We start from the raw sequence: 10,474 nt of genomic DNA, 5'->3' as shown, positions 1-10,474 counted from the left end.
CTGCCCCGGGGGCAGCGCTGGGTCGGGAGCGGGGCTCGGGCTGCTGCGGCCGCGGGGAGCATCCCTGCGCTGGCCGCCGCCGCGCCGCGTCCGGCAGCCCCTCGGGTCACCCGTGTCCCCGCAGCCCCTCGGGACACCCTGTCCCTGCCTACCCCCGGGACACCCTGTCCCTGCCTACCCCCGGGGCACCCACGTCCCTGCAGCCCCCCGGGACACCCTGTCCCTGCAGCCCCTCGGGACACCCTGTCCCTGCCTACCCCCGGGACACCCTGTCCCTGCCTACCCCCGGGGCACCCACGTCCCCGCAGCCCGCTGCATGGTAACGCTGTCCCTGCAGCCCCCGTGTCCCAGTGCCCCGCCGGCCAGTGCCGCAGCCCCCTCCGCGCTGTCACCGTGCCCGTGTCCCGCTCCATCCCGCCCGCACCCCGCGGTACCGCATCCCAGCCTGCGCAGGGAGCAGTTGGAGGCGTCTGGGAGGGAGAATCCATCCCCCCGCGGCTGGGGCTGACCCTCTCCGGGAGGGTTTGGTTCTGAGGGCACAGGCCGGGTTTGGAGCCGCGGTTTCACCTGCAGAACCAGGCCAGGCTGTCTGGAAAAGTGCAGCCGCGGCGGTCCCGGGAGGGTCATCGCATCCTCGCCAGGGGCTGGATCCTCTCATCCCTTTGCAGCCAGAGCACGATTCCTCCTGCTGCCGTCAGCTGGAGTTTTAGTCCTGGTTCCGTAGGCAGAGCTGGACAAAGTGCTGCTCACCTGCACCGTGGGGTGTGTTTCCCTCGGGTGCTGGGGCAGCTGAGGCAAGAGCAGACTTAGGAGAATTTTGGGAATGGTTCTGGCTGGTGGGAGAGGGACCCTCAGACTCGCAGGAGCACGTGGCCAGCCAAGGAGGCTTTGCTGACCCCTGAGACATAATTTCACTTGCCAGACCACGGGGCTTCACTTCTTCATTTGAGAGGCTTGAAAGGCACAGACAAAAAAAGTACTTTTTTTCCGTGAGCATAAAAAATGTTTTCCTTAAGTTCTAAGCATAGAATAGATGGTGGCAACAGGTTGGGGGATCTTCAGCAGCTTTAAAGAGGTTGATTCTCATGGTTGCAACCCATGAAAAAGACAAGTCTAGGCTATCTTATTTTCTACTTTTACAGCTTTTTCTGGCATGAAGCAACCATAATTTTATGACCCAGAGGGATTCTCTGAGCGCTCGAGGTAGGGCAGTGCTGCTCCAGTTCAAAGTGAACAAACAAACTGTCTGTATTTTAGGCTCATGCCCTCTGTTTCTTGCTGGCCCCACAGCGAAAGCTCCCATGGCAGCCGCGGGAATCCTGTGGGAGGATGGAGACGGTTGGCAGAGTTTGACTTACAGACTTCAGGAGCAGCACTCAGAGCCCGGGGATCTGGGGTTGTAGGGAAGTTTTGTGTCCCAATACAGCCCTGGGAAAAGCTGGAGGAGCAAAGGGGAGCTGGTGTGTGTCTGTGCGCCAGTGTCCTTGGAATGTCTCCAGGAGAACTGGGGAGAGGGAAATCTTCTCCACTATTTTTGAAAAAAATTTCATGTAGGACAAGCACGATTTGCTTTTCTGATGGTGGAGGTACCATAAATTCATCATTAGGAAATTAAACTCGTGGCTGTGTTTGAAGGAGAATGGAGGACTACAGGCTTTAAAATACCAAAATCCTCCTTCCATCCTCAGGGCTGGGCTTGCATGGAAATCTGCTAGGATATTTGGTATTGAGGGGCACGAAGGCACCAGGCTGGTTTCTCTCCAGATGTGAATCTCCATCTCTCCCCACCTTGGATTCACCTGTACTAAGGAAAGGATGATCCTGAGTGCTTTGGAGAAGGGCTTGGAGACCTGCAGGGCCTGCAGATTTGCCACGGTTATTTGTACCAACCTGTCTCAGAGTTGGGATTTATCCCAGTGGAGTTTGGGGATCAAAATGCAACTCTGCAGTCCAATCCCACCCCACAGCACTTGGGGATTTTAGAATATTGATTTGCAGCTCACCATTATCTGCAGTCTCAGAAGGAGGTTTCTTGTTGTGTTGCCCCCCCTTTCTGAAAGTTTAGTCAGAAGGGCTGATTCTTTCTTCAACTGGTGCATATTTACGGTGGGTTCCTTTATTTCTTCCTCCTTCAGCTGCTGCCATCCGGAGGCCAAGTGGTTTGTTTAAATGAGATGCTGTTTAAATTGGATATTGTTACTGACCCTCTTCAGCCTCGTTTTGTATTTGTCCTCTGCTAGAAAATCAAAACCTCTCGGTTTTTGCCTCAGAACTGACTCTGCAGATGGCACATATGGCCCTTACAGCACTTTTCTCTGTCACGAATTTGTGTCCTAAAGAGAAGAAGATCAGATTTCAGTGTGTTGTGTGGTGGGAAAACGCAGCTTTACAATGCTGTGTGCATTAAGAAATGACAGGCCATTGTTTTGCCCTCGCTGCCTGCAATTGGCAGCAAGTTTCAGGCAAAATATGTCCCTTCCCTGCCCCTCAACACAGAGCTCTGCAGCCTTTGATGCCCTGAGAGCATCTCCAGCCACCCCCTGGGGTAAATCAAGAATAATTCCTGAATTATTATTGTGCCATGGGGATGAGATGAGCGGGGCAAGGTGGGTTAGTGCCTGGAGCAGCTCCCACCTTGCCAGGAGTTTGTCCCATGGCTCTGTCAGATGTCACCAGCTGGGGAGGAACACCTCAGAGAATCACACAATCACAGAATGAACGAGGTTGGAAAAAACCTTTGAGATCATCAAGTCTAACCTATGACCCAACACCTCCTCATCACCTAAACCATGGCGCTGTGGGCCGCAGCCAGGCTTTTTTCAAACACCTCCAGCGACGGTGACTCCACCCCCTCCCTGGGCAGATGATTCCAGTGCCCAATTGCTCTTTCAGTGAAGAATATTTTCCTGAAATTTCCTCATGTTCACAGTGCTGCTCTCCTGCTTGCAGGGATCCCCTCTGAAGGACAAGCCATGCAGTAGCAGCCAGCACATCCCACGGACGAGCGGGACCCGGCGGTGCTGCGGGAGGGACGGGACATGCAGAGCCTCCTCTGCCTCCTCTGGGGACTCCTCCTCATCCTCAGCACCACCGGCACGGAGGGCTTTGCCCGGGCAGGGTAAGGCCCCGTTTTATCTGCACCTCTCAGGTGTGTCCTCCACCCGTCAGGGTGAGGCACATGTGGCTCTCTGGGCTAGTGAGGAGATGGAAAAAGCTCTCCCAGGGCAACCGGGGCTCAGCAGCCCTTTGCTGGTTGTTTGCTTTGTCACTGAAGCTAAAAAATCTCTCAGAGGAAAGTTCCCAGCTCTGTTTAACTCCATGCAGGGACACAAAGACACTCTGGGCTTTTTGTCTGGGAGATTCAAAAGCTCATCAGGCCCTGAGCTGCTCAGGAATTGTTACTGTTTTTTGCAAGCACATCCTTCATGAAAATGTGTGTAAAATGCTGCTGGCACACAAATCAAGCCTTGTGAACAAGCTGTCATTGGAGGATGAAGTTTCAATCAGAGGAGGATGCAGCTCCCAGCTCTGATGGACATCCAGGGACACAGGTGTGGAAAGCCCCGGGCTGTGCTGGATGCTGCTGGGGCCCATGGTCCTGCAAGCCCAGGAGTGGCAGCTCCAGCAATTCCCCTTCCCTTTCTGGGAAGTGGGTCTGGGAGAACTCCCTGGATCCCAGCACAGCCTGGGCAGGAGCAGCTCAGCTCCTGCTGGGTCTGAGGAAGCCCAGAGCTCAGTGCCCCAGTTTCTTCCCAAGCAGAGAGGAGCTGGAGCTCAAAACCCGCCCCCAGACACAGCTCACATTTTCTACAAAGTTTGTTTTTATGCTGAAATGCTCCTCCGGCGTCAAACCTTTCACATTCTGTCCAGGACTGAAACCACAAGCTGAATTCCTCGCTCACACGCACAGGCTGCAGCTACAACTTTATTTTGAATTTTACAAAGCAAACAATTGACATTTAAAAATTGCATCTTCTATAACATTAATCATGGGGCTGAGAGGAGTTTTCTGGAGTTAATGGAAGCCATCTGATGTCCATGCTAATTCCCAGGCTTTTTATTTTAGTTTCTAATTGAGATGGGAGGCTGAGACAAGTAGATGGGTTCCTCAGTGGGACTGACCTGCTTGGGCTGGAAATCGTTGAAAAAAAGGATGTTTAACCAAGACCACTTTAGCTGTTAACCTTGGGAAAGTTTTTGCCTGGATAACACTTATCTTAGGAAGGCTGGGGAGTGCCTTTTATCCAACCTCTACTTTTTTGTTTGCGGTGAGCCTGACCCTTCCTGTGAAATCATTAATTTCTTGGTGACCACAGGGGCATCCGTTTCAGGAATGCAAAAGTCTCAGAAAGGAAAGATGGGCCCAGAAAGTGAGTGATTTTAGGGGAAGGGAGACAATGAATAGAACGAGTAAATCATCCCTAAATCTGGGTCCCGACTGCTCCCCCGGGACTGGGGAGGAAGTGCCCGCACAGCTCACAGTGCTCCAGAGTTGTGTCACTGACCTGAAACAGCTTGAAGTGGCTCTCCAGGTCACTGGGGCAATCAGCCACTGCTGTGCACTAGCCGTGTGCAGAGAGGGGTGCTCGGGCCGTGTCCTGGCTGTGGGACTGACCGCTCTGTGCTCAGCCGCAGGGTGTGCGCCGCGGGGCTGCCGAGCCGGCTGAGCGCCCACGCCGAGTCCCACGTGCAGCCCGTGTACCAGCCCTACCTCACCACCTGCCAGGGCCACCGCCTCTGCAGCACCTACAGGTGAGCCCACCTGCCTGTGCCACGGGGGCTGTGGCAGCACAGATCCTGCTCGATCCACAGGGACGGGGATCCCAGCCCCTGGAGTCCCCTGGGCTGCTGTGGGAGCGGGACAGGGGTTTGGGGCACCCAGCTCAGCCCATCCTTGCCTTGCAGGACCATCTACAGGGTTGCCTACAGGCAGAGGTCCAGGCAGCTGCCTGAGCCCACGGCCTCGTGCTGTCCTGGCTGGAGCAGAGCGAACGGCCACACGCTCGGCTGTAACAGAGGTGAGGAGCTGCTGGGTCACCCCGCTGCCACTGCCCATCCCCAAACCCTCCATGTCCCTGGAGGGGGCCCCAGCACCACATCTCTCCTTTACCAACTCTCTGCCTGTCAGGTGGATTCTCCCTGAATTAATTTTTTAGCATCACAGCCAAATGTGGTTCAATATCTGATTAATTCCCAGCTTTTCTCTCTGCTGCCTCTTGGGCCTTTTTACTTTGGGATCACTTTTCACCTTTATGGTTACCAGAAGATAAATAAAATGAGTATGTCCTTTCCATCTAAATCAGAAGGAGCGGATGAGAAATGCTTTCAGGAGTTAACCAATGCAAACCACAGCAGCAGCCAGTCTGTCCCCAGAGGAGCTCAGAGCGTGGCACCAGGGGCTGCTGCCGCCTGTTGCCCTCCTCCTTCCCATCTGTGCTGCCTGCAGGCCCCTCAACTTCTTTCCAGGTCCTCTTCCTTCCACCCATCCTGAGCCCTGTTCCCCCTGGGCATCTCAACCCCATTGTGTGGGGCTGGTGTGTTTTGGGGTGTGCACACACCCAGGCTGGGAGGGAGGGAGCTGGGCACCCCCGGAGCTGCTGGGTGATGCTGTGCTGGTGTTTCCTCTCACAGCTCTGTGCTGGGAGCCGTGCCAGAACGGCGGGAGCTGCGCCTTCCCCGGGAGATGCTCCTGCCCACCTGGCTGGATGGGCCGAGCCTGCCAGACAGGTACTGGCCATATCCCCTCTGTCCCTGCTGCCTGTGTCACACGTGCCCTGCTGCTGCTGGGAGAGCTTCTCCTGGGAGCATCCCAGCTGCCATGGGGCTCTGGGTGTCCTCTGCCCTACTCGGTGGGGACAGGGACCAGTGCTGTGCCTCCTATCAGACCTTGGGCCGTGTCTGGTGCTGTCCCTCTGCGCACACGCGCACACCTACTCCAGGAAAGGATGGGATGCGTGGCTCCCAGGGGAGTTCTGACCTCCCTTTGGCTGCCCCAGTGCTCCCAGCCCTCCTGTGCAGCTCTGGCACCCCCATTTTCTCTGCCTGCTGCTCTGTGCTGGGTCGGTGTGAGCAGAGCTGTGAGCAGGCCAGCAAAAGCCTCTCTGCAGCACAGAGCCCTTGTGGGGCCGGCCTGAGATCCTGTGTTCATGATCATCCCTCCCAGGCTTTGTAAACTCTTGCTGTAAACTAAAATGCCCATTTACTGCAGAGACTGAAAATCCTTAAACCAAAAATATCCGGGGGTGGAGGGGAAGCCTGGTGATCTCCAGGCTCCTCTCCAGCACAGGAGCAGCCCGGTGCTCCTCACAGCACAGGGAAATCGGGCAGCATGATGCACACCAGTGCTGCAAACCCCTGCCACGGCATTTCCCAGCTTTTCCCAGCTTTCCAGCCTCCCATTAGGCAGAGGAGGAGTGTGTGGCATTGACCCGTGCTGGGCCAGGCAGGGCTGAGCCCATCGCTGACAGCTCCAGCTCCGGGGGAAAGGATTTTCCCACTGCCTAAAACAGATTCGCCTGGGCGTGGGAAGCGCTTCAGCTCCTTCTGCTTTGTGGGAACAGCTTTAACAACTCCCCCGTGTCAGGAGAGGTTACTGGGTTTTGTACACACTTGAAAGGCTGATAGCTCCTCGCCACAGCTGGCTGGAACCAAAACCCCGGCTGTAAATCCGGGATGAGAGCCAAGCGCTGCCTGCGCCCGCCTGGGCAGAGCTGGGACGTTTCTGACCACAGCTTTTGCTTCTGGCTCAGTTGTGGGGGGAGCAGAAGGAGGGGAGGAGGCCAGACCCCCTCCAGCTTAGGCCAGGTTTATCCAGGGCTGTCCCGGGCACCGGAGGTGCTGAGACACCCAGAGCTGTGCCCGGCACAAACACCAGCTCACGCGGGGGGCACTCACTGGCGTTCCATTGCCACCCTGTGCCTAAGCCACCTGCGCCCTCACCCTGTCCCCATCCTCACTGAGCTGTTCCTGTGTTCCAGACGTGGATGAATGTGCCAGCCAGAGCCATGGGTGCAGCCAGCTCTGCATCAACACAGCCGGGAGCTTCCACTGCGCCTGCTGGGATGGCTTCAGCCTGGCTGCTGATGACAAGGGGTGCCAGCCCCTGGTGCCAGCGCCTGGGACAGACACCCCCAGCCAAGCAGGTAACCTGTCCCCACATTGAGCACCAGCTGCTCTGGGCCTTCAGTGGGAGCTGGGGTGATGCTCAACATTGCAGGCTGGAGCAGCAGGGGCAGGAGATGGGAGAGGGGACAGCAGCCAGAACCCCTCAGCTTCATTCTCTCTGACCCAGGAGTGCTTCTCCCACCCAAACAACTTCCCCCGAGCACAAATCTGTCTGTGACAGTGACAGGGCCTGGCTGTGGCTGGAGGTGTCTGGGATGTGTCTGTTCCCTCTGTCATCATCCTCACTCCCGCAGGGCAGGTCCGGAGCCACGAGGAGCGGCGGGTGCCGCTGGTGACGGCCCATTATTACTTTTGGTACGCGCTGTGACACTTCAAACTCGTACCGTGAGTAATAATGCGCTGTGGCCAGCACGGGCAGCACGCAGCAAACATCCAGGACAGCAGGGACCCACCTGCCTCTACCCCTGTCCAGGGCCCTCAGAGGGGACAATCCCTTGTGCCCACCACGGGACAGGGCAGAGCTGGGTGTTTTTTGGCAGCACGGGCACAAAAGGCCAGGATCCACCAGATCTCTTGTCCTTTAATCATCACGCCACCGCCTGAAACCCTCCCCACTTCGTTGCAGGTGCTGCAGCAGCAGGAGCAGCCTGTGCCTTTAGCAGCTGGATGAGATTCCAGCAGGTCCAGCTGATGCCCTGGGGGATGATCCCAGTGGGGGCAGACCCTGGGGGTGGAAAGCAGCAGAGCTTGGCCAGAGCCCTGCAGTGACGTCTCTCTCCCCAGCAGTTTCCACCTCACCTCAGCAAAGGGCTTTTACTCCCTGACATTCCCTTGGTCACTTTTTCAGGTCCCTCCAGTGAAATGAAGGAAGAAATGAAGGACCTGAGGAGCAGAGTAGAAGCGCTGGAGCAGGTGAGTTGCAGCACTTCCCCCTGCCCTGTTCCTGCTCAGCCCAGCTCCCACCCGGGGCTGTCTGCAGCCAGGGTTTCCCTCCTCCCTGGCTCTATTTTTAACATCCCAGCAGCAATCCCAGCTGTGCTCCCTGCCGCCAGCAGCACCCGCCCCGTGGCTTTTCCAGGCCCACAGCCCTTTGAACACAACCACAGCCCTGCAAGCCCTCCCTGGCGGGTGCTGCATCCCCCCGGGTGGTCCTGCTGGCTCAGGGGACGCGCTCACAGCTCCCCTTCTCCCTGCAGAAGCTCCAGCTGGTGCTGGCCCCCTTCCACAACCTCATGCCGCCAGAGGATGTCGGTGCAGACCCCATCAGCCGCCTGTCCCACTCCCTCCAGCAGTTGGACAGGATCGACTCCCTGAGCGAGCAGATCTCTTTCCTGGAGGAGCGGCTGGAGACCTGTAAGTGCCTGGAAAAAGCAGGGGTGGAGGATCTCCCTCCAGCCACCCTGGCCACGGGGAGCAGATGTGGGCCAGCGAGATCAGTAACACATATGCCACTGTTAATCTGGATCTGCCTCGAGCTCAGCAGCCTGTAATTAATAAAGGATGAACACAAACAGCCCATTAGCTTCATTTCAAAGCTATTTCTATGGCTGCACCATCTGACTGCCCTTGTAGCAGCCAAAAACTGTAGGATTGGTACATGGAAACGTGGCTGTGGGGCAGAGCTGAGGGAGCCACTGGGAGCAGTGGATCACGTGTGGCAGGCAGCACCTCACCCACCGCTGCTGTCCCTTCCTGGTAACTCGGTCCTTAGGCGAAGGAAATTAACAGTCCAAAAAGTCAATCAGGGAAGTTTAGGGAGCATGCAGAAGTTGGCAGATTTACGAGCGTGGGAAGTTTTAGGCATTTCTTCTGGAAGCTTACAGACCAGTAAGGGCAGCAGAGAGGGTCTCCAAAGTAGCAAACTGAGGAAGGGACCCCAGTGAGAGCTGTCATGTGTGAAATGGCTGGAGGTGGGGGGTCCTGCCTGGTGTCCCCAGCACAGAGTGGGACAGCATCCCCTCGGGTCCCTGTGGTGCTCACCTTGACTCCAAGCAGAGCACAACCACATAAACAATTCATTTTGATAGGCAGCTCTTCACAGCTCATTTCACCATTAAATAATTCCAGAAACCAGGCATGGCTGGGATGTGCAACAGCAGCTTGCTGAGTCTTGGAAAGACTCAGGAGAAACTGGTTCAGGGCATATCCAGTCCCAGTTCAGTGCTTACAGTAATGGCTGAGAGAGAAAAGAATTCGAAGCACTTGTTTGAAGACAAAATAGCTGCAAATAGACACTTAAAAAGCATCTCAGAAAGGGGTAATTACCAGAACCACTGAGCTTTCCAGCAGGCTGAGTTTTCTAGTAGTGCCCTGCACATATTATTAGTGACAGCACAGAGGAATGTGAGCAGTATCACAAGGTAATGTGGATTCATTCCAAGGGATGACTCCAAAGTCCCAAATTAATTTCTGCCTAGTCTGTTTCAGCACGCAAAACCTGTTTGTGTCTCTTTTCATGGTCTTGCAAGTCCCTGTAGAACACAAAGGTGTCCTGTCATACTCCAGCAAGCCCTGAGGCTCACAGGGCATCCCATGGAGTAACTCGGCCATCCCTGTTCTGTGCCCGGTGGAGCATTTCCCAGCTGAGTGCTACCCTACAATGGCACTCCCGACTGTGTGCAATGACCAGAAAACCCATTTTCTCTTCTTTAAACCATCAGCAAAGGCACCAGGTCAGAGCTCTTTAAGCCATAACCATTTTGGCCCCTCTAAGTCTGAATTACCCCTGATCCAGCACAGACTGTGACTGGGTTTGGGGACATTGTGCACAGGGGCCAGGCACAGACTGTGACATGCCAGAGAGGTGAGAGGGACACTCCTGAGTGTGGCGGAGCCAGCCTGGGGTTGTTTGGCAGAGGGAAAGCAGCAAGTGTGGGTGACATGCCCAGAGGTTAAGGTCTGGGAAAGACACAAACCAAAGCCAGGCTAATGATGTTGCTGAATTTATTTTTGTTTCCCATCTTCCCAGGTTCCTGCAAGAATGAACTCTAGCAGAGCACCTGAGGACCTGGAGCAAGCTGAGTGCACGCACAGCTCTTATCTCCCTCTCCAGCCCCAGGCTGGGATGAAGCCACTCCATCTCCAGGAAGGCACAGGGTGGCAGGAGAAGGCTGGGTTCCCATCAGCATCTCCATTGTTCTCTCTTTGAGTTCACCTCACCAAAGGTCACGCAGCTCCTTCCAAACCAGACTCTGAGCCCTCTTCCTGCTGGAGAGGCAGCAAATAAATGCCTTACCTCGTGCCATGAGTGCCTGGCTGTGCCAGACTGGCTGTGTGTGAACTAGGGGGTGTTCAGCTTCACCTGGCTTTTCCTTAGCATTATCCTGGGCTAACATGTCCCAGGGCTGGC

General features: G+C 55.9%; 1 protein-coding gene across 10 annotated transcripts in view; it reads left to right on the top strand.

Annotated features, from left to right (window-relative positions):
- The window catches only part of EGFL7 (EGF like domain multiple 7), a 17,435-nt gene extending 7,063 nt beyond the window's left edge, over positions 1-10,372 (top strand). For 6 of the 10 annotated variants that reach the window (XM_042052265.1, XM_042052263.1, XM_042052268.1 and 3 more), the window contains 8 exons: positions 2,950-3,118; positions 4,630-4,752; positions 4,906-5,018; positions 5,632-5,727; positions 6,978-7,142; positions 7,973-8,037; positions 8,322-8,478; positions 10,094-10,372. In XM_042052265.1, the coding sequence (XP_041908199.1) occupies positions 3,039-3,118; positions 4,630-4,752; positions 4,906-5,018; positions 5,632-5,727; positions 6,978-7,142; positions 7,973-8,037; positions 8,322-8,478; positions 10,094-10,116 (822 nt within the window). In that variant the 5' untranslated portion in view covers positions 2,950-3,038 and the 3' untranslated portion in view covers positions 10,117-10,372. The remainder of the gene's footprint in view (positions 1-2,949; positions 3,119-4,629; positions 4,753-4,905; positions 5,019-5,631; positions 5,728-6,977; positions 7,143-7,972; positions 8,038-8,321; positions 8,479-10,093) is intronic. The other 4 variants (XM_042052260.1, XM_042052262.1, XM_042052261.1 and 1 more) reach the window with 2 other exon arrangements.
- The last annotated feature ends 102 nt before the right edge of the window (positions 10,373-10,474 follow it).

The sequence above is a fragment of the Corvus kubaryi genome, unplaced genomic scaffold (assembly GCF_017639235.1).
Source record: "Corvus kubaryi isolate FWS band 111438036 unplaced genomic scaffold, C.kubaryi_AGA036_p1.0 78, whole genome shotgun sequence".
Taxonomy (NCBI): domain Eukaryota; kingdom Metazoa; phylum Chordata; class Aves; order Passeriformes; family Corvidae; genus Corvus; species Corvus kubaryi.
Note: the sequence above shows the minus strand (reverse complement) of the source record. Positions and strands in the feature narration are given on the sequence as shown.